This window comes from Tursiops truncatus, chromosome 2 (genome assembly GCF_011762595.2).
Source record: "Tursiops truncatus isolate mTurTru1 chromosome 2, mTurTru1.mat.Y, whole genome shotgun sequence".
Taxonomy (NCBI): Eukaryota; Metazoa; Chordata; class Mammalia; order Artiodactyla; family Delphinidae; genus Tursiops; species Tursiops truncatus.
This window is the reverse complement of record NC_047035.1, coordinates 61,133,640-61,157,992: the sequence shown is the minus strand read 5'-3', so window position 1 is coordinate 61,157,992 and position 24,353 is coordinate 61,133,640. Positions and strand designations below refer to the sequence as shown.

The 24,353-nt window shown below is 37.4% G+C and overlaps 1 protein-coding gene across 1 annotated transcript in view; it reads left to right on the top strand.

The window, feature by feature from the left end:
• LOC141277805 (uncharacterized) overlaps window positions 1–24,353 on the top strand; it is a 109,177-nt gene that overhangs the window by 43,147 nt on the left and 41,677 nt on the right. Inside the window, exons 4-5 of the mRNA XM_073799896.1 lie at window positions 4,281–4,414; window positions 8,847–9,041. Coding sequence (XP_073655997.1) covers window positions 4,281–4,414; window positions 8,847–9,041 — 329 coding nt within the window. The remainder of the gene's footprint in view (window positions 1–4,280; window positions 4,415–8,846; window positions 9,042–24,353) is intronic.

The following is a 24,353-nucleotide window of genomic DNA, read 5'->3' as shown; positions in this document are numbered from 1 at the left end:
AGTTTTTTTATCTGTTCTCCTACCTGAGCATTGGGACTTTGGAAATAAAATGAGGGGCAAATGGTTAGCTGCTAAATGTGTCAAAGAAGAAAATGGATTTTCTGGACAGTGATTTAACCACAATGGCCTGTCAGGAATTTGAATCCCTCATTGAAAAAGTCCCGTAGTGTTCATTCTTTTGGCTTGCTGTGGCTGATATTAAATATTATTAAGAAATATGCAAAATTATTTATTTTTGCTAAAAACAGTCATTTCCTAAGGCAACTAGAATTTATTGAGTGCTTACCACGTTTCAGCCACTTTGCTAAGTATTTCACATATGTTATCTTTTTTTTCCCCCTGATAACAGCCCTATTATTACTTTCATTTTATAGTTAAAAAATATGAGTCATGAAGAAGATAACTAATTTGCACAGGTACAACCGTATGGCTAAGTTGTAGAGTCAGGACTTGAACTGAGGTGGTCTAATTCTGGATCCTTCACTCTTTGCCGCTTTGCAGCACTGCCCTTTTATAACAACAATGAACAGGTATCTGGTTAAGTACAAGACTCACAGTGGCAAAAATGACTATGGATGGAGTGTTCCTCACTTAACTAGGGGGAATGGTTTGATGAGAGAGACTTAGAGAACAGATTAAGAGGATTCTAAACTGAAACCAGAAGCGTTTCAAAAGGAGGAGAAGAGAATGTCTGATAAGACTTTATGGTTTATAGTTGTGGGATATTGTGGGACACATCAGAAATGCCAGAGAAAATAGTGCTGGAAGTTTTCTGACTCATCCCACCAAATCTTCACCTTGGATTTCTTTTATTTGTGGTAACATCTCAAAATCAGTCATTATCCGTGAGTTTTACCCTGTTTGGACATTTGAGGCCATAACGTTAGTCTCTAGCATCTCTGGCACAGGAATGAGGAACAGTATACTCCAGCAAGCCAGGCCAGACTGGGGGGACAAGAAAACTTCTTCTGACATTACTCAGAGAAGTGTCACAGAGGTGTGATAAAGGAGAAATGCAGGACTTTCACTGCTCAGATACATGCCAGACAGTCTCATTCAGCAAAAAGAGTAGAGAATTTAATCAGTTGTTACTTTATTGACCATTTCTATCCTTAGAAGCTCATTAGTATGATAAAGGTTATTAGGTCTCTGGTCTAAGTCATGACCAACAAAAGGAGAAATTAGATAATAGCGACTCTGTGAAGAAATGACTGACAGAAGAACTGATGAGAGGATTGTTGAGCATTTTAGGAGGGAAAAAGTCTGTAAAAAAATATATATAGCTAGCACATGTTCTGAGATTCTAAGTAGAAGGAAGTTTCAGAGATGTGGGATACCCCAAACCCCCCCAACCCCGCAAATTTTCATAAAACAATTTTGAGTGATCTATTGCATTCAGAGTTTTAAAAGTATACAGAAGATGAAAGAAGAAACACATATCCATAGATAAACATAAAAGTGGCATGTGGCTATAACAATTATATCAGGAGAGCTAAGATCCAAAATGGGTTGAGGCCTGTGAATAATGCTCAGAATAAGAAAGTATTTTTTGGTGTTAGTTTTGGAGCAAAGAGAGAAAAAAGGAAGGATAACCCTGTCATTATGGATGAATAGTGTGATGACAACGGATGACAGAATGGTCTTAATTTATTTTTGGAGAAAGGTTGAGGTTTTAAATAAACAGAACTATGACAAAGAGAAAGGGAAGCTGATAAAATGGTACTTTGCTTCTCTTAAATCTGACAAGGAGGATGATCCTTAGTTTAGAAAGAAGAGAAAAGAAGTGAAAAAAGAAACTTGAAGCCCGAGATTGGTAAAAGATTTTAAGAGTTAACTTAGATATCTGATCCTGTTGGCTCAGATAGATAGGTTTAAGCCTGCTGTGCCCCTGTCAGCAGCGGCTTTGAGGAGCTGCTGCCATGGGAGAGGTGCTAGGAGCCTGGAGACTGGCAACTGCAAATCTGAGTTGGTTTTTTTTTTTTTTTTTTTTTTTGCGGTACGCAGGCCTCTCACCATTGTGGCCTCTCCTGTTGCGGAGCACAGGCTCCGGACGCGCAGGCCCAGCGGCCATGGCTCACGGGCCCAGCCACTCCGCGGCATGTGGGATCTTCCCGGACCGGGGCACGAACCCACGTCCCCTGCATCGGCAGGCGGACTCTCAACCACTGCGCCACCAGGGAAGCCCTGCAAATCTGAGTTTTATTTTTTCTTTTAAGAGTAAGAGTTATGGTTTCTGTAATGTGTGCACTGACCTTGGACAAAACTCTGGAATGATTAAATGAATCATTAAAGTAATTGTGTTTGAACCCTTATAAAAGGAAGGAGTAATCACCTGGAGCCAGCATGGGTTCCCTAAGGGCAAGCCATGGAAGACCAACCTTATTATTTATTTACTTTTTTGAGAATTACTAGAAGGAACATAAGAAGAGTGTCAGACCTGGGGGTCAACACATGAGTATCATGGGGAAGAACCTGGCATACCAGAAAACTTAATAAATATTAGTTATTGTTATTATCTTTTGGATTTCAGCAATCCATTTATGAAAGCCTCCTGATGACAGTTTTGTAGACAAGATTACAATCGGGTGAACTGCCAGGTGGATTTATAACTAGTTATGCAAAGGACAATTAGTCATGAAAGTCCCTAGTGGACTGTTATAGGGCTGTGTCCAATTCAGCTTATTTTCTGATAATTTGGTTGAGAATATGGAAGATTTACTGATTGGATTTGCAGGTAATGTCCAAAATGTGACTGGTAAGATTTGCTTGGTCAGACCTCAGATGAAATTTAATTGGGATATATGTATGTATGGTTCTTTCTTTGGTTCCACAAACTAAGTGCACAGATATGGGATGGCATGACTTAGAGCAAATGTGGACAAGACTTCACGGTTTTAAGTTATAATTTAGGTTTGTGATAGGAAGATATGTGCAATCATAATTTGCATTGATTGATGATTACCATAAAAGAGGATCATCTTTCTCCTGGTGGATCTGATCACATCACACCTCAAATATTGTGTTCAGATATGGGTGTCCAACCCCAGGAGAGACACTGACAAATTGGAGACTGGAAGAGAGTGCTCAGGATGACAAGAGTATTTCAAAACCATGTCATGTAAGGTAGAGTTGAAAGGACTGGGGATGCTTATGTGGGGGAAAAGAACGCCCAGGGGAGTCAACTGTATTCGAATATTTGTCTGTCAAATGGAAGAGAACCAGATCATTCCTGTATGATCCTGATGTTTGAATTGAGACTGGTGGATGAAAGTTGTTAGGCTCAGTAATAAACAAACAAAAATTCTAACAACTGGAAAGATTTCAAAGAGAAAGTGGCTACCTTTGGATTTATCCAGGTCCTCTGTTTCTGATCATGTTCAAGTCGGGATGGATGGCCTTTGGTGGAGATAATATAGAGGAAATTCAGACATGAACTGGATGGTGAGACGGAATACTCATACTCTGAGCTTTCCTTATTCATCATCACTTCCTTACCGAAGACATTGCAATAGCTCTCTGCTTACAGCTGCATCGAGCCCAAACCCTCTACCTAATTTAGAAGAACCTCCCTTTATCTGGCCTCCTTCTGTTTACTCAGTCATTCTCTGCTTTCCCCAAGGAACACCTCCCTGCTTTCTTCCTTAAATCTAGTCTCAAAACAGGACAGAGCAACCCACAGAGAAAAATATCTTTGGATGAACTATTGCCATGAATTCTGCAAATTTCCTAAGGAATCTAGGAAAACAATACTCCTAATACCTATAATGATTAAAAGGCAATTATTTAAGAGACAAAAATGCATTTGGTTTTTCCCAAGCAGTGGAAATAGAAAACAGTAAAACTGTAAGAGGCATAAATTGGTAAACATTGTTCAAAATAGTTCTGTAAAGCGTTAAAGTTCATTTTGGCTTGCGCTTGCAACCAGCAGTCATGCCAGACTTTAAGTAGCTAAAGGTAAGTTCTATTAGAAATACCAATCAAGAATAGTAGATTTATGGAGGGAAAAAAATCTTATATTTTTCTTTAATAGTTTTAAGGCAGTAAATAGAATATTATGAATAAATATGGTACTAATATTTTTATTGCTATGAAGGTGTATATGGTAGAATTTAGGAAAAAATTTAGAAGAACATATCAACTCCACCTTTAGGATTTATATTCTGTTATAAAATACACATAGAAATTAGGAGTTTAAAAATACCGTGCACCATTAAATAGAGAGAAAGATCTAACGCTTGGCTACAGCTTTCCTTAATGGCGCATTTTATGTTTTTTCCAAGGTGAAATCATCAGAATTGTTGCAAATCAAAGGAAAAGAAGTTAAGCGAAGGCGGAAAAGTAAATTAGGAATTACACAACAGAGACAAAGAAAGGTTTCCAAGCCCCTGTGTGATCAAAACCTACCTAAAAAAAAGTAACTTCCTTAACTTTACAAATTTAAGTGTCTGAAGAGAAGTTATTCAGTAGTAGCATTGGTACCTGAAAGAGTGTTTTTAAAGGAAAACTAAATGTTTCAGGAATTCGTGTCTGAGATCCAACTTAAACCTTCTCACAGGAAGAGTTGGTGGCAGATAGTACAGTTAGGGATATGTATGTTGTACTCCACACTTTTTTATTTTTCTGGCCACGCCACGTGGCACGTGGGATCTTAGTTTCCTGACTGGGGATGGAACCCGCGCCCCCTGCATTGGAAGTGTGGAGTCTTAACCACTGGACCCCCAGGGAAGTCCTCCACACTTCTTTCTACTCTTTTCTTTTTTTTTTTTTTTGACCAATATACTTAGTTTAATGACGTAGCAATAGCTAGAATAAAAATATTAACATGTTAGATTTGATATTTTTGGTCACTGAAGTGCCTGATTTGGATTAACTGCTCATTATATTCGTTAATTTTGTTATGATAAAATAAAAGACAACCCAGCACAAAATGTCCATAGGCCAGTCGATTTGGAAATTTAGACGGCCTTATTTTTCTCTACTATCATTTCATGTTTCATTCCCATCCCCCCACGTATTTTCAGTAGGGTTTCTTTTTACACAGGGGTGCAAACATAATTTTGAATAATACTGTGTAAATGCAGTTTAGGTTTATGGTCTATCTTTTGCCAGTCATCTTGCTGAAACTTATTTTCTCCTTATTTTTCCACTAGGTTTTTATGGGTTGGTTTATTCTAGATTCTTCTTCATTTAACTCTTTATGGGGGCTTAAAGAAGCTTTAATTATTAGCTTTTGTTGTTGCTTAGGGCACTGAAAAGTGTGCAGGACATGGAAGGCAACCTTTTTATGGCCAGCCTAAACTTTGTAAATGGATATGACTCACAATTTAGTAGCTGAGAGTAGACTCATGGGAAAAGAATGCCAAAGTTTATGAAAGAGTCAAATTGGCATTTAAGTGACCCTGTACATGCCATTGCTTATCTGCATTGCTTTAAGCTCATTTAGTTAGCAAGATTATGTATTAAAACAAATAGTGACAGCAGACAACAAGTATTTTACCTTCAATAAATAGTTACTGTCAGATTATCAATGAAGCAGAAACTTCTTGATTTTTTTTCCCTAAAAAACCTTGCATTTAGTGCATTAGGCAAAGTAGTGTGGCCACACACAGAGAGAGTCTTTTCTTTTTTATGTCTTAGTGTTTCAAAGAATGACAAATAGTCCTGTTTAAGGAGAGTGTGCTATAAAAACACACAGCCTTTCTTAAGCATGCCAAAAATATTTGTAGATCTTCTTGATATATATAGTACTGTGTTAATTCATTTACTGTGTTAATTCATTAAAACTGAAATCAGAAATCACCATTATAAAGAAATAAGAATGAGGTGCAGAGGAATAAAAATCTGATATTTAAAAAGTTTATATGATAAAAGAGAATTTTGGAAAATCTTTTATTCACTTCTCCTTTTTCTTAATCAATTTTTAACCTAGCTTTTCTCACCAGTGACTAGCTTCCAAATTAAATTGTTTCCTTAGGAATTCAGCCATCCCTTGAAAACACAGTGTTATTTAGCTCAACCAAGGGAGATTCACTTGCAGATCTATATTATTAGAGTATGATGGGAACATAGGAATTCAGATTGGTTCTGATGCTTTTTTAAGGAAAAAAGAAAATCTGTAGTGTAATCTCAAGAACATTCCACTAGCCAGGACCTGTCCCAGATAGAATGAAGATGTAGGTGAGCTTGACATCAGAACTCACCTTTTTCTCTCCTCTTTTTCTTCCCAGTCCGTTCTTAGGAACCCTGAGTGCCTGGGGTCTTTGGCTTCCTGGAGACCCATTTTCACTCCCCGAGTTATGTCTCTTTGTCTCAGACATTTTCAAACGCTTTAGATTTACCTCTCTTCTCCTCCTCCACTTAAACATGTTCAAATTTCCTGTCCTGTATTTTTTGGGGGCCCTATGCTGTTTTGGAAATGACATAAACCACTCTCTATTAGTGATTCAATGATGTACATATTGTGCCTAGCAATGGGTTAGATGTTATGCAGTGCAAATAAATAACAACAGCAATAAAAATAAACAGGCATTTCTTGAGAGTTCCAGAGACCAGGAACTGTTATTGTTATCAATTTTTATAAGGCAAGGGTTAAGAATTTTTGTTCTCATTTTGCAGAAGACCTTCAGAGAGACCAGTAATAGAGTTTGCAAGTGTTAGAATTAGGATTCTGATCCAGGCCCAGCTAACTCCAAAGTCTATATTTATACTATGCAAAGTCTATATTTATACTTTACTTTATACTAGCATACTTATACTAGGCTTCTATCCAGGTACGTGGAGTGGTCAGTGGACGGATCTGCATTAACCCATTAGATAAAGGGTCAGAATGGGTGGGACAAGAATAGGGGAATGTATGAAAAGAGATTTGTAAGAAAGAAAAAAAAGTAAAGTTTGCAGAGAAGTTTGTCCTTGAGTTATTGTTCGGAGAGTGTTTGGACATGGACAAAAAGATAAGCAACATATCCATAACTTAAAGAACTGAGAGGTCTTTCTGGCCCTGTGAATTGTCCTGCAGACAGCACCTGCCATGTCAGAGACACCGTTTTAAATGCATTCATTCCTTTCTTTCTTAAAGCAACTTTACCCAGGATGCACTAATGTTGTAATTCCCAGCTTACCAAACGTTGTTATTCTTAACTTACTGAGGTATAAAGAAATTAATTACTTGCTTATTGCCAAGTGATAATTTTAAACAGGATTTGAACAGAGGAAGTCTGACTGCAGAGTCTACATTCTTAAACTCTATGCTAGAAGTAGGGCCAGATGCTAAGAGCCTTGAAGCTTAGAAAGAGGAAGTTAGATGCATGCAGCAAGCAACAAAAAAACATTGTGCTGGAGAGAGGAGTATTTGAAGATCGGTGTGATAGAATTTTGCAGGATGTATGGAAGGGGGAAGAGACAGGGTGCAGTGCTCAATCCGACTGGAAGACCTTTGCTCTGCAAGCTGAGGTGATGAGGACTCTGACTGGCGTGTGGTAGAAGTGAGCGGGGAGAAGGAGCACACCTGAACAGCTCTGTCCAAGGGAGAAGCTCAGCTTTTCATTGGATAAGCAGGCGAAGGACAGAGGAGACAAAGATGACCCCAATGTTTTGTATCTGGAAGATGAGGCATCTAGGTGAGATAGTGATACCAGACGTGGGATTTGGGAGCCCTCAGCACAGAGGAAAGAGCTGAAACACTGAAGATGATTTTTCTAATGTGGAAAGAGTAGCTCAACCTTGGAAGCCCCATACCAGTTGGGAAGATGGTGAAAGAAAAACCGGTGACTAAGTCAAATTATGATGACCTTGAAAGGTAGATGGAGAGCTGGGATAGTGCAGGCTGACAAAAGCTCGTGGAGGAAGAGCAATTTCAAGAAGGGTCAACAGTATTGCCAGCTGTGGCTTGGAGGTCACAGAGACCACGATCTAAAGATCTAAAGTTCATTTGATTCGATTTGATGAAAAGGTCATTTGGTTAATGTAAGAATATAGCTTTAGTAGGGAGGTGGGGATGGAGTAGTACTGGCTAAGGGCCACTTTCTCCTCAGGGGTCATTAATAGACATTAATAGGAAAGACATTTGACTTAGAGTTAGCAGCATTGTGTGTAGATCCTAGTAGCCACTCCCTAATTTTGTGCCCTATGTAAAATAAGCCTGCTCCAAAGTAAGGATAATAACACCTCCCAGGTAGTTTCCTTGTGGAAGTTAGAGACCATGTGTGTGGATTGCCTAGCACAAAGTCTGGTACATAATATATGCTCAAAAAGTATTTGTTGATTGGATGGCATGACAAGTGTGACAGTGGGGATTAAGAAAGCAGATCGTCATGCCCTCTTCTCTATTTTGGAAAGGCAGGAAAGAGGCAAGTTCTAGCATGGTGGGCAGGAAGGTGCTACGTTAACTTAGAGAGACCCAGGTTTCCACTGATGCTAGTTAATGGATAATGTACTGTATTGTTGTGCTTCTTCAGGGACACGAGCATTTGTGCAGAGTAGCAAAGAAGTAATGAATGATTGCTGGTTATGGTGTCACTGACTGAGTTACAGAGTTCCGGAGAGAAGAGGTTTGGGTGGGGTGGGATGATAATGAGTTTGCTTTTAGACCTGTTGATTCTGAGATATCTGTAGGATACATAGGTTGAGATCTTCAGCAGGCAATTGTATATATGGCTGAAGATCTGGTCAATGGCCTGAGATTGTAATATTAGATTTTTTAGAAACTACTGTACTAGTTTTAAATGTGATCTCTCCAACATTTAGACCTCTTTTTTTAGAGCCTGAACTAAAGTGTCATTGTGAATGCATTGTGCGTCTAAAGAGCACAAAATGATAAAAAGAGGCCCGCTTTCTTATCTCTGTGGCAGAATTCCACGAGACTACTCCACTCGGACCCTTCACGATCTGTGCGCCACTATCCCAGCCCAAGAGCTGCCCGTTGACTTGCGCCTGGCTTCTCGAGTGTATCATACAGCCGACAAGAAAGGCCACAATACTGTACTTGGAGTATGTGGAACCTCTTTCTTAGATGATCGCTATACAGACGAAGAGCAAAGAGATAGGTAAGAGTTCCACTGATAATTTTGTTTTAAACTAGATTTAAACTGCCAAAGAATTTCTGCCTTTGAGGCTTAGATTTTGAAGACTTGCTTCTGAAAGGAGCAGTTTTGGTCCTTTCCATTCCTTCCGGGTACATACACGGTCTAGGTCAGTGTCTTCATTTCCTGCCATTATTGACATGAACCATGCCCTATCGTATAAGGTTAACTTTAGTTTAGTGGTTTATGGTTCCCAAAGAGTGTCACATACATGATCTCATTTGTTCTTTGTAACAACTCTGTGGAGTACAGATGTGGAAATTGAATCTTATAAGAACCAAGCAACTTTGCCAGGCTTATACAACTAAGAACATCACAGATTTGGGAGTTGAAGCCAGTTTTTAGATTTCAGCATCATTGGGCATGCTTGGGTCCAGGGATCATGTATAAGTGTCATTTCCTCTGGACCTTTTTCCATTTCTCCTTGTGTCTCACTTCCCTTCAGAATGTGAGTATTCTTTTATGGAGAGTATATAATTTATAGCATCCTCAAATGAGAGGAGAAAAGGGAAGGGGGCTAACGTTTATTTAACAGGAACTGTATTCCTTGCACTGTGCTGTGTGCTTTGCATCTTTCCTGTTTAAATCTTCAATCGTAAGGGAGAAGTCATAATTTCCATTTTATTCATGGAGAAACTTAGGCTTTATAATATCGGGTAACCTGCCCAAGTTTTATCTCTAGATAGTGATTAGAATCCAGATTTGTGGGACTTCCCTGGTGGTCTAGTGGTAGAGAATCCGCCTTCCAATGCAGGGGATGCGGGTTCGATCCCTGGTCGGGAATTAAGATCCCACATGCCGCGGGGCAACTAAGCCCACATGCCACAACTACTGAGCTCATGCACCTCAACTGGAGAGCCCGTGTGCCGCAAACTACAGAGCGCATGTGTGTTGGAGCCTGTGCGCCGCAACTAGAGAGAGAAAACCTGCACGCGAGAGAGAAGCCCGCGAGCTACAACGAAAGATCCTGCATGTCTCAACGAAGATCCCGCATGCCGCAACTAAGACCTGACACAGCCAAAAAAAAAAAAAAAAAGAAGAATCCAGATTTGTTTAACTTAACTTTTTTTTTTTTTTTTGCGGTACGCGGGCCTCTCACTGCTGTGGCCTCTCCCGATGCAGAGCACAGGCTCCGGACGCGCAGGCTCAGCGGCCATGGCTCACGGGCCCAGCCGCTCTGCGGCATGTGGGATCTTCCCAGACCGGGGCACAAACCCATGTCCCCTGCATCGGCAGGCGGACTCTCAACCACTGCGCCACCAGGGAAGCCCCTAACTTAACTTTTCTCAAACTTTTTTTTTCATTATCACCCCAGTAAGAAGGCTTTTTAGACTCCCCCACCCAACTTCCCCTCTCCATTATATTGTAGTGCTCTAGATATACTGTATATCTGTTTATGGTACTGTATGTATATCTGTGCCTTACTTATACATAAAAAGAGTAAGCTTTTTCACCCCCTGCCCTCCCCAGCCACTAATTTTCACTCCCTTGGGGGTGATATCACCTGCACATAGAGAATGCATACTCTAAAGTTTCTTGTCTTTCAGAAGACCTGGTAGGAATCCTGAAAAATCATCTATAACAGGTTTTTAAAATACTCCAATATTAAATGTTAAGTTAAATTTAAGTAGATGTATGTTTAGTGTTATATTTGAACTATTCTAGATATATAAGAATAATATTTTAAAAGATCACTTTTAATTAACACTATCAAAAAATTGTAAGTAACTGACCCACACTTTTCATGCTACATTCTGATCCCATTTCCTCCAACTTTACTTTTAGTAAAAATTGTAGCACCTTACTGCGTTCTTTTAAGGCTTAAAGTCATGGTTTCCCTGTGTTTAGTAATCACAATGCCATTCAGTATGAATCCCCAAAAGAAGTTCATTCTCATGTTTATTTTCTGTTAGGCAAAAAGATTTTTTTAAGGGATTTATGTGTTATTCATAATTTTATGAATAAAATTATATGTGAAGAATTTTAGAAATTTCAGAATTGCTCCAGTATCTCTGGTAGATTATAGAAGTTCCATATGACTTATTTGGAATGTCTTTGAAAAGCCTAAAGCTGAGAGTGGACATAAAGACATAAACATAATCCAGTAGTTATGAAACTACTATATTGAGTCATTTCTGTTAGCACTGTGCAAGCCAAGCATCCTTGGCTTACAGCTTCTATTATTCAGGCAAAGTGTTAAAAATACTGATTTCTTTCCAATTCTAAATTTTTTTTTCAAGTAGGTCTCACTTTCTTTTTCCAAGAGAGTCAATAAATGTTCTATTTGATGATGATAATTCTTGGCAATTTGTTCCTAAGTACCAAATAAGAAGTTAATTTAAGTACTGAATATTTAATTCTCTGGCATCCATCTCTTGAGGATTACCTTGCTAAACATAGCTTAACCTTTTCAAAAATATATCTGTCTGCTGAGCCTACAAGTTCAGAGAAATGTATAATTTTTTCTGCACTAATAAGTTGTCTCAAGAAAGGTAACTGTGAATAAAAAATGAATACCCTTTCACTTGGTGGCTTTTTGGTTTTTCTGTGCAATGAACAGTTCCACAAAGCATAATACTTGTGGTTACATAGTTTTAATGCTTTCCTAATTTTGCACATAGAAACTGTTATTTGTGGGAAACACCAAGGATATTTTAATGGGATAGTGTGGGTACATAAGTTTATTTAAAATAGCAATGTACTGTTCAAACATGTTTATTTTGCTAAATAGCAGTTTTGATTAGAACTATAAAATATTCCATATTGATCATATTTTTGTTTTTAAAGTTTCTGCATTGTAAAGAGCAGTTTATAGACATCTAAGAATTAGAACTCTTACCATGGAATTTTAGATTTTGGGTTTTAAAATAAGGGAAATTATTAAAAGTGTTTAAACACTTAGATTAGTGTTAACAGTTTGGTGAGTAGCCTTCTGAACATCTCTGTGTAAACATGTGTTTAAACCATAGATGGCATTCTATAGACTTATATTTTCCACTCAAGGTTATGTGTGAACATTTAAATTACTTCATAATATTTGCTAACTTAACCATGCTGCAGTGTAAGAAAATTCCTAGGTGTGGAATTATTTATTAAAATTTTTGGTTTAAAAATTTTGATGCACATTGCTGAACTTCTCTCCAGAAAAATCACACCAGTTTATATGCTTACCAACAATTTATGATATTGTTCATTTCCTTTCAACCTGGCCAAACCACTAACTGTCAGTCTTCTGGATCTTTTCCTAATCTGATGAAGAAAAATATCTCTTTATTTATTGTTTTATTCATTTCTAATAAGATTGAGCATATTTTTGGATGTCTCTTGGTTATTTGTTTTTCTCCTTTTGAGAATTACCAATTCATATTCTGTTATCATTCATCTTTTTCTTATTGATTTATAAGTGATCTTTTTATATTAAAGATTTTTATCATATATAATGTAGACTTTAAAAAATTGTTTTGCTTGCTTTTCAGTTTTGTTATGTTGTTTTATGCTATCCGGAAGTTGTATGCTAATACAGAAGTAGTGAAAACTGGCAATAGTTTCCTTTATGTGTTCTAGTCTTGGTGTCATTCTTGGTGTCTCTAGTCTTCTAGTCATTCTTAGAAAAGGCTTTTCTACACTTCAATTTAAATATATTCTGTTGGGGCTTCCCTGGTGGCACAGTGGTTAAGAATCTGCCTGCCAATGTGAGGTACACGGGTTTGATACCTGGTCCGGGAAGATCCCACATGCTGCGGAGCAACTAAGCCCGCAAGCCACAACTACTGAGCCCACGTGACACAACTACTAAAGCCTGTGCGCCTAGAGCCCATGCTTCGCAACAAAAGAAGCCACGACAATGAGAAGCCTGCGCACTGTAATGAAGAGTAGCCCCTGCTCACCGCAACTAGAGAAAGCCAGCACACAGCAACGAAGACCCAACACAGCCAAAAATAAAAACAAATAAATTTAAATAAATATATTCTGTCATATTTTCTTCTAGTAATTTTATGGCTTTCTTTTAAAAAAATAAATCTTTGATTCATCTTTAATTAGTTTGATAAGAAGAATAAGCATTAATGTTTCTTTCCCAAATGACTAGCCAATTGCACAATATCGTTTATTCAATAAACCCTCTTTTTCTCACTAATTTGAAATGCCAACTTTTCATACCTTAAATTTGAATGTGTTATCAAGACTATTTATGGACTTACGTTCTATTTCACTGATTTTTCTATGTAAAATGGCTTGTGTATTTTGTTGATCCACCATCAAGAAAGAGCGAGCTGGTGGCAAAAATGCTGTCTTGGCAAAAATGGCTGACCTTCTCAAGCCAGGTACCCTTATAGCCAGCTTCTGGTGGTAAGCAGTGCTTAGACCATAGATCCCAGATTTAGCCCTCAACTCAACTTCAAATTACAAGGGAAATTCCTAGTCACATTTTAGAAAAACATGTACAGACTGTTAGTTTCATACATTAAAACAGCAGTGACTACAACAACAAAAATTAGAAAAGCAAAAGTTAAATGTCAGAATTCAAAGCTTAATTTCATTTATTATTTTGCTACAAAATAATAATAGTAATACAAATATGCAAGAAAATACAAAAAAGGAAAACAGTTACTCAAAATCCTGCCATCCAGAGATAATACTATTCTTAAGTATATGATTCCAGACTTATCTGTATGCAAATAAATCATATGGAACAAAACTTGGATAATGCTATGTAAAAAATGTTTTGTAACCTGATTTTTAAAACTTATTATGTTGTAATTATCTTTCTATGTCACGAAGTACAGATCTGAATAATCATTTAAATTGATCAGTAAATATTTTTTGTGTACCTACTGTGTGGCAGGCATTGAGTTAGGCACTAGGTAAGCATCTGCAAACAAGAGAAACATAATCCCTGCCCTCAGGGAATTTGGAGATTAGCAGAGAAGAAAGGTGGTGAATTAATTATTGTGAATGTGACAATTAATATGCAGATGTGCAGTGTATGGAAGCATGTAAGGAGAGTTCCCAGTTATCTGGGGGAGATTGAGGAAATGATACTTAAATTGAAATCTGAGGAATAAATAGAAGATAGCTAGGAAGAGGGGAAAGAAGTTTTTTAGTTTCTTGCTGCTCAAAAGTATAGTTCACAGACCAGCAGCATCACCATCACCTGGAAGCTTGTTAAAAATACAGGTGATTCGTATGCACATTGAAGTTTGAGAGTCCGTGCTGTGGACAGTTGGAACCCATTTGAGAATTGGAAAGATGTCAAGCAGTAGTGAATAGGAAGAGCAGTGATGCAGTTGATGCTGGAGAGGTCACAAGAGTCAGATTATGTAGGATTTATAGATGCTCTCTTTGTGTATGTGAGAGCATGTCTGTGAGGACTTGGGGGAGAGATTTTTATTCACAGTATATGGAGACACCGCTGATAGGATTTTTTGAGGAAGAATGACATGATCAAATTTGCTTTAAGATATCACAGTCCTCATTGTGACTTCTCAGTAACACTTAACACAGTTAATCACTTGCTTTTCCATACAACGCCTTTATCCCTTGGCCTCAGGACTGCATTCTCTCTTGGTTCTATTCCTGCCTCCTTTGCTATGTCTTCTTAGTCTCTCTTGCTGGTATCTCCTCATCTCTTGACTTCAAAATATTGGAGTGCCCAAAGCTTATCCTTGGACCTCGGATTTTCTCCTCTAACTATACTCTCAAGGTGATCTTATTCAGGACCATGGCTTTAAATATGATCTATATACTGATAACTGTTATTAACTAAGATAAATGATTAAGGACTGTAATTGTCCTTATAATAACTAAAAACTGAAAACAACTTAAGTGTCCATCAATGGAAGACATTTTATAGTGCATCCAATGATGGGATGTATTGGAATTGCAGTAAAGAATAAGGTAGAGTGTGCTGAAATGAGTTAGAACTAAGTATATAAACAGATATGTGATTATGTACAACAAATTTTTTACATGGAAGAAAATTCGGGAAACTGTTAACTGTGATCCTTCTGTTTTCCTTGTAGATTGTACACCAAATGGATGAAAAGTGAAACTCAACTTATTTTTTGCTTTATTTATATGGTATATGTTTGCCCTTTCTTTTATTTTAATTTTTCTTAGTTGTGTCCCTTGTAGATTGCATAGTATTGAACATTTTTTTAAGCCAATCAGAAATGAATTCTCTTATAGTAGGTTGGATCACCCCATATTCATTTATTGTCATATCAGATGCATTTGGTATTATTCTTGTCATCTTATTTTGTAGTCTCTCTCTTTCTCTTTTGCTTCTTTGCTCTTTCCTATAGTCTGACATATTTGTCAACATTTGTCTATGTGTTTTTTGTTTGTATCATTGTCTTATATCTAATGTTGTGAGACAGAAATCTGAAATTTAAATCTTAGCTTAATCTTAGCATATAATTTATTTCTTCTCCACTCCTAGATGCTTATAGGGTTTAAATTTTGCTTTAAATTAAATAATTTCACTAGCATATGTTTGGGAGTGGATTGTTTTCTAATTACTTTTTCCTGGTACATGGAAAGCCCTTTTGATATGCAAATACAGCTCTTCAGTTTAGGGCATTTTCCTGTTTTATTTCAAGTAGTGTTTTCATTCTGTTTATTTGGTACATTTCTTCAGGAGTATCAATTAGCTATATGTTGCATCTACACTACCTGTCACCTACATTTATCATCTCCTTGCCTACATTCATCTCTCAAACCTATGTTCTATATCAATGGTTTCATTTTCTGAGATGTAAATTTTAAAAATTTGTTCTAATTACCACTTTTTATCACTATAGCATTTTTCTTATTTGTTCTTAATTCTATCAGACTCTTAAGAAAAATCCAAGTCTTTTGTTTTATCTGAACTTTTACCTGTTTTATGAAAGCATTAAAAAAATTTATTTTCACAGCACAGAGCAGACCCTTTCAAAATATTTTTTGATTTGTATAATAAAACTCTTCTAAAAGAATGTTCTTCATATAACTTTTTGAATACTATATTTCTTTCCTATGCTTTGCAGACTCTCTTCATAGAACTGATATTGAATTTTCCAGTGTACTCATCTTTGAATGAAGATAGGCCATTTCTGGCTGCCCAAAGTTAATATCAGATAGCTTTACCTGGCAATTCTTTTCTTTTTAAATTAATTATTTTTTGACATCTGTATTGGAGTATAGTTGCTTTACAGTTGTGTGTTAGTTTCTGCTGTGTAACAAAGTGAATCAGCTATACATATACATATATCCCCATATCTCCTCCCTCTTGTGTCTCCCTCCCACCCTCCCTATCCCACCCATCTAGGTGGACACAAAGCACCAAGCTGATCTCCCTGTGCTATGTGGCTGCTTCCCACTAGCTATCTATTTTACATTTGGTAGTGTATATATGTCCATGCCAATCTCTCACTTCGTCCCAGCTTCCCCTTCCCCCTCCCTGTGTCCTCAAGTCCATTCTCTATATCTGCATCTTTATTCCTGTCCTGCCCCTAGGATCTTCATGACCTTTTTTTTTTTTTTAGATTCCGTATATATGCGTTAGCGTACGTCATTTATTTTTCTCTTTCTGACTTACTTCACTCTGTATGACAGACTCTAGGTCCATCCACCTCACTACAAATAACTCAATTTCGTTTCTTTATATGGCTGAGTAATATTTATGTGCCACATCTTCTTTATCCATTCATCTGTTGATGGACACTTAGGTTGCTTCCATGTCCTGGCTATTGTAAATAGTACTGCAGTGAACATTGTGGTACATTTCTCTTTTTGAATTATGGTTTTCTCAGGGTATATGCCTAATAGTGGGATTGCTGGGTCATATGGTAGTTCTATTTTTAGTTTCTTAAGGAACCTCTATACTGTTCTCCATAGTAGCTGTATCAATTTACATTCCCACCAACAGAGCAGGAGGGTTCCCTTTTCTCCACACCCTCTCCAGCATTTATTGTTCGTAGATTTTTTGATGATGGCCATTCTGACTGGTGTGAGGTGATACCTCATTGTAGTTTTGATTTGCATTTCTCTAATGATTAGTGATATTGAGCATCCTTTCATGTGTTTGTTGGCAATCTGTATATCTTCTTTGGAGAAATGTCTATTTAGGTCTTCTGCCCATTTTTGGGTTGGGTTGGCTTGTTTGTTTTTTTGATATTGAGCTGCATGAGCTGCTTGTATATTTTGGAGATTAATTCTTTGTCAGTTGCTTCATTTGCAAATATTTTCTCCCATTCTGAGGATTGTCTTTTCACCTTGTTTAGGTTTTCCTTTGCTGTGCAAATGCTTTTAAGTTTCATTAGGTCTCATTTGTTTATTTTTGTTTTTATTTCCGTTTCTCTAGGAGGTTGCTCAAAAAGGATCTTGCTGTGATTTATGTCACAGAGTGTTCTTCCTATGTTTTCCTCTAAGAGTTTTATAGTGTCTGGACTTACTTTTAGGTCTTTAATCCGTTTTGAGTTTATTTTTGTGTATGGTGTTAGGGAGTGTTCTAATTTCATTCTTTTACATGTAGCTGTTTTCTCAGCACTGCTTATTGAAGAGGCTGTCTTTTCTCCATTGTATATTCTTGCCTCCTTTATAAAAAATAAGGTGACCATATGTGTGTGGGTTTATCTCTGGGCTTTCTATCCTGTTCCATTGGTATATATTTCTGTTTTTGTGCCAGTAACATACTGTGTTGATGACTGTAGCTCTCTATATAGTCTGAAGTCAGGGAGCCTGATTCCTCCAGCTCCGTTCTACTTTCTCAAGATTGTTTTGGCTCTTCGTGGTCTTTTGTGTTTCCATACAAATTGTGAAATTTTTTTGTTCTAGTTCTGTGAAAAATGCCAGTGGTAGTTTGATAGGGATTGCACTGAATCTGTAGATTGCTTTGGGTGGTAGAGTCAATTTCACAATGTTGATTCTTCCAATCCAAGAACATGGTATATCTCTCCGTCTATTTGTATCATCTTTAATTTCTTTCATCATTGTCTTATAGTTTTCTGCATACAGGTCTTTTGTCTCCTTAGGTAGGTTTATTCCCAGGTACTTTGTTCTTTTGTTGCAATCGTATATGGGAGTGTTTCCTCAATTTCTCTTTCATATTTTCCATCACTAGTGTATAGGAATGCAAGAGTTCTGTGCATTAATTTTGTATCCTGCAACTTTACCAAATTCATTGATTAGCTCTAGTCATTTTCTGGTAGCATCTTTAAGATTCTCTATGTATAGTATCATGTCATCTGCAAACAGTGACAGTTTTACTTCTTTTCTGATTTGGATTCCTTTTATTCCTTTTTCTTCTTTGATTGCTGTGGCTAAAACTTCCAAAACTATGTTGAATACTAGTGGTGAGAGTGGGCAACCTTGTCTTGTTCCTGATCCTTAGTGGAAATGGTTTCAGTTTTCACCATTGAGAACAATGTTGGCTGTGGCTTTGTCATATATGGCCTTTATTTTGTTGAGGTTAAGTTCCCTCTATGCCTACTTTCTGGAGAGCTTTTATCATAAATGGATGTTGAATTTTGTTGAAAGCTTTTTCTGCATTTATTGAGACGATCATATGGTTTTTCTCCTTCAATTTGTTAATATGGTTTATCACATTGATTGATTTGCATATACTGAAGAATCCTTGCATTCCTGGGATAAATCCCACTTGATCATGGTGTATGATCCTTTTAATGTGCTGCTGGATTCTGTTTGCTAGTGTTTTGTTGAGGATTTTTGCATCTGTGATATTGGCCTGTAGTTATCTTTCTTTGTGACATCTTTGTCTGGTTTTGGTATCAGGGTGATGGTGGCCTCGTAGAATGAGTTTGGGATTGTTCCTCCCTCTGCTATGTTTTGGAAGAGTTTAGAGGGATAGGTGTTAGCTCTTGTCTAAATGTTTCATAGAATTCGCCTGTGAAGCCATCAGGTCCTGGGCTTTTGTTTGCTGGAGGAGTTTTAATCACAGTTTCAATTTCAGTGCTCGTGATTGGTCTGTTTATATTTTCTATTTCTTCCTGGTTTAGTCTCAGAATGTTGTGCTTTTCTAAGAATTTGTTTATTTCTTCCAGGTTGTCCATTTTATTGGCGTATAGTTGCCTGTAGTAATCTCTCATGATCCTTTGTATTTCTGCATTGTCAGTTGTTCTTTTTCATTTCTAATTCTATTGATTTGAGTCTTCTCACTTCTTTTCGTGATGAGTCTGGATAATGGTTTATCAATTCTCAAAGAACCAGCTTTTAGTTGTATTGATCTTTGCTATCGTTTCCTTCATTTCTTTTTCATTTATTTCTGATCTGATCTTCATGATTCCTTTCCTTTTGCTAACTTTGGGATTTTTTGCTCTTCTTTCTCTTATTGCTTTAGGTGTAAGGTTATGTTGTTTATTTGAGATTTTTATGGTTTCTTAAGGTAAGATTGTATTGCTGTAAACCCTCTTGGAACTGCTTTTGCTGCATCCCATAGGTTTTGGGTCGTCGTGTTTACATTGTCATTTTTTTCTAGGTATTTTTTGACCTCCTCTTTGATTTCTTCAGTGATCTTTTGGTTGTTTAGTAGTGTATTGTTTAGCCTCTATGTGTTTGTATTTTTTACAGGTTTTTTCCTGTAATTGATATCTAGTCTCATAGCATTGTGGTCAGAAAAGATACTTGATACGATTTCAGTTTTCTTAAATTTACCAAGGCTTGATTTGTGACCCAAGATATGATTTACCCTGGAGAATGTTCCATGAGCACTTGAGAAGAAAGTGTATTCTGTTGTGTTTGGATGGAAAGTTCTGTAAATATCAATTAAGTCCATCTTGTTTAATGTATCATTTAAAGCTTGTGTTTCCTTATTTATTTTCATTTTGGATGATCTGTCTATTGGTGAAAGTGAGGTGTTAAAGTCCCCTACTATGATTGTGTTACTGTCGATTTACCCTTTTATGGCTGTTAGCATTTACCTTATGTATTGAGGTGCTGTTATGTTGGGTGCATAAATATTTACAATCATTATATCTTCTTCTTGGATTGATCCCTTGATCATTATGTAGTGTCCTTATTTGTCTCTTGTAATAGTCTTTTTTTCAAAGTCTATTTCATCTGATATGAGAATTGCTACTCCACCTTTCTTTTGATTTCCATTTACATGGAATATCTTTTTCCATCCTCTCACTTTCAGTCTGTATGTGTCCCTAGATCTGAAATGGATCTCTTGTAGACAGCATATATACAGGTCTTGTTTTTGTATCCATTCAGCCAGTCTGTGTCTTTTGGTTGGAGCATTTAATCCATTTACGTTTAAGGTAGTTATCGATATGTATGTTCTTATTACCATTTTCTTAATTGTTTTGGGTTTGTTTTTTTAGGTCTTATCCTTCTCTTGGCTTTCCTGCCTAGAGAAGTTCCTTTAGAATTTGTTGTAAAGCTGGTTTGGTGGTGCTGAATTCTCTTAGCTTTTGCTTGTCTGTAAAGATTTTAATTTCTCTGTTGAATCTAAATCAGATCTTTGCTGGGTAGAGTAATCTTGGTAGTAGGTTTTTCCCCTTCATCACTTTCAATATGTCCTGCCACTCCCTTCTGGCTTGCAGAGTTTCTGCTGAAAGATCAGCTGTTAACCCAATGTGGCTTCTCTTGTATGTTATTTGTTCCTTTTCCCTTGCTGCTTTTAATATTTTTTCTTTGTATTTAGTTTTTGATAGTTTGATTAATCTGTGTCTTGGTGTGTTTCTCCTTGGATTTATCCTGTATGGGACTGTCTGTGCTTCCTGGACTTGATTGACTGTTTCCTTCCCCATATTAGGGAAGTTTTCAACTATAATCTTTTCAAATATTTTCTCAGTCCCTTTCTTTTTCTCTTCTTCTTCTGAGACTCCTATAATTCACGTGTTGGTGCGTTTAATGTTGTCCCAGAGGTCTCTGAGACTGTCCTCAATTCTTTTCATTCTTTTTTCTTTATTCTGCTCTGTGGTAGTTATTTACACTATTTTGTCTTCCAGGTCACTTATCTGTTCTTCTGCCTCAGTTATTCTGCTATTGATTCCTTCTAGAGAATTTTTAATTTCATTTATTGTGTTGTTCATCATTGTTGGTTTGCTCTTTAGTTCTTCTAGGTCCTTGTTAAATGTTTCTTGTATTTTCTCTATTCTATTTCCAAGATTTTGGATCATCTTTACTATCATTACTCTGAATTCTTTTTCAGGTAGACTGCCTATTTCCTCTTCATTTGTTTGGTCTGGTGGGTTTTTACCTTGCTCCTTCATCTGCTGTGTATTTCTCTGTCTTCTTATTTTGCTTAACTTACTGTGTTTGGGGTCTCCTGTTCGCAGGCTTCAGGTTTGTAATTCCCGTTGTTTTTGGTGTCTGCCCCCAGTTGGCAAGGTTAGTTCGGTAGGCCTCTTGGTGGAGGGGCCTGGTGCCTATGTTCTGGTGGATGAGGCTGGATCTAGTCTTTCTGGTGGGCAGGACTGCATCCAGTGGTGTGTTTTGGGGTGTCTGTGAAGTTAAGATTTTAGGCAGCCTCTCTGCTAGTGGGTGGGGTTGTGTTCCTATCTTGCTAGTTGTTTGGCATGGGGTGTCCAGCACTGTCACTTGCTGGTCATTGAGTGGAGCTGGGTCTTAGTATTGAGATGGAGAACTCTGGGAGAGCTTTTACCGTTCGACATTACATGGAGCCAGGAGGTCTCTGGTGGAGCAATGTCCTCAATGTTGGCTCTCCCACCTCAGTGGCTCAGGCCTGACACCCGGCTGGAGCACCAAGACCCTGTCAGTCACATGGCTCATGAGCAACTGCAAGTATCGGAAGTGCTATTTGATCAAGTAGGTTGTCCAGCAATTCTCAGGGATTCTTTTTGCAGTGACCTGTCTGAAGTGCTGAACAAGCCAGGAAAACTCCCTTGGCAGATGTCAGATTGGGGTCCCAGGTTCACCTCCAGAAGGCCACTTCGCTGCATGTAAGCCTTTGGCCTCTTAGATGGCCCCTGGGGCAAGGCACTGTTCCAGTGTGCCTCTGAGCAGGGAGAGAAGCAAATCTTCCACGAGGGGTGAGGCCTGCCTACCTGGCAATTCTTGGTTGTTCATTTTGGAAGCATTAGAGTATTACTTTTAGATCTTAAGTAGGAGAACCAGGAGATGCAGGTTTATATTACTATGGTAAAGATTATTCTAGGTTTTTTTCCTGTGCATGTACATATATTACATATACATACATTTTACAAAAATGACATTAAAGATGTTGTTTTGACAGGTTATAATCCTTTGAGGATTTTTATGTTAAAAGTGAAGGCCAGACATACGGGTAATTATTTTGACTTATTATCTTTACTATTTATAGTTTACAAATCAACTATATAAAATGAGCTTCCATTAGAAAGATTTTATCTGGCTCCCATCCCAAATAGAAATATTTGAATAGGAAAGCAGAAAATTATCTAATAGAAAATATATTGTTGTGTATTTATTGCATAATCTAGTGTTAACAACAACTCTATCTAATAGATAAAATCATTCTATTTCCCAAATGTAGAAAATGTGGTTCAGAGGTTGACTAGTTCATATTTATATAGCTGGTAAAAGCTGGAATTCAGACCCAGGTCTCTCTGTTTCTAAATGTGATTTCCATTATATCCCACTGTTTTGTGAACTTGTGAAAGTGCCTCCTATTTTTTTCTCTTTATGTTTCATTCCAAATACTCATTCTCATCTTGTTTTCAGAACCAATGCTGATACAAACTAGGAAGAATCATATTTTACTCACCGTTGATGTTTTGTATTTTGTCTATTGTGACCCAATTTTGGAAGCAAGGTTTCTGCTTATTTGGGTGAGGGTTTTATCTTGTATTGTTTGTTCCCTGTTAGGAACTGAAATCTTGTTTCTGAGTCCTGGGCCAGGGCTGGGGCCTTGCAAACCGAGGGAGACTGTCCTGACATCAATTACTTAATTATTAAAAGCTCTCACTGACTACTGCCTTTATTTGCATTCCCTGTCACTGGTCGCTCCCCACTAGAATGTGCCATCATCCCATGTTAGCCCTTTCTGATGCTGCTTGCAGTGCACCACCACCCATGTTCTGTAGCTCTGTCTTTGGAATAGTGTGTTCTGTCTTCTGCTTCACATTTCCTTCCACTGTGGGTATCTGGGACTGACTTTCCCCCACTGTCCCTGTTTCCTGCATTGTCTGCCGTTGCTTAATGGTCAGGTCTAATCCTAGCCCCAGCACACCCCCACCCCTTACTTGGCCTTGTTCCTTGCTGCATGATCCTGACAATGATACCAATGAGTATAGGACTTAATCCCTGTTTGAGGTCTAGCTGCTGATACGTGTGACAGAGCACATATATCAGAGCTGTAAGAGATCTTAGCCTTCCCCTAGCCTAACCATCTCATATTATGAAGAAACAGAGGCAAAACTATGCACCTCACGTCAGTTTTGGCAGAGTTAGGACTAGAATCAACGGTAACCTCAATTAGATTATTTTTATATTCATTTTCAACAAATAGCCCCATACCTAAGTAAGCCTTAAGCATACTTTAAAAAATACAAATTGGGATGACAAATTTATATTAGTATGTACTATCAGTATTTGATAAGATATTAGATTAGTATATTTTTGTTTTATATGGAAACACCAAAAAAAAAGGAATTATTTGGAAATTTGTTTGATTTCATAACTGCCAATATCTGAAAGTTGGAATATATTTTTTTAAGCAAAGCAATGTCATTCCACCAGATGTCACTGTTTGCATGTAGCAATGAAGTTACAATGATTAAAAATAAAATCACCCCCTCTCTATTCATATTTTGTAAAAAAAAAATTCTGTATAATTGCATTCTTATTCTTCTTTAGATTTATTATTTATTAAGACTATATTCCCTGAATTTTTTCAAGTATTGAAAGTATTCATTACTTCTGCTGTAGATTTTAAAGACTTTACTAAAAAAAATTATTTGTAGATTAGCATCTTCAAGAAGATGAACTCCTAAAGTCTTTTCTAGGCCTAGGAGTTTGCTTTTCAAACAACGTGCTTTTAAGTTACTGTTTTCTAAATTGTCAATTGTGACCCAATAAGTGGATTGTGCACTCAATGTAATGGCTTGCTATGAGTTCCTTAAAGAAATGATGTCTGGGATAGAATATTGCATGTAAGTATTACTTTGGCAAAGCTTTTTACATGAACACTTTAAAATTTTTTTTTATATTTATTTATTTATTTATTGGCTGCATTGGGTCTTAGCTGCAGCATGCGGGATCTTTCGTTGCAGCGCGCCGGCTCTTTGTTGTGGTGTGTGGGCTTCTCTCTAGTTGTGGCGTGAGGGCTCCAGA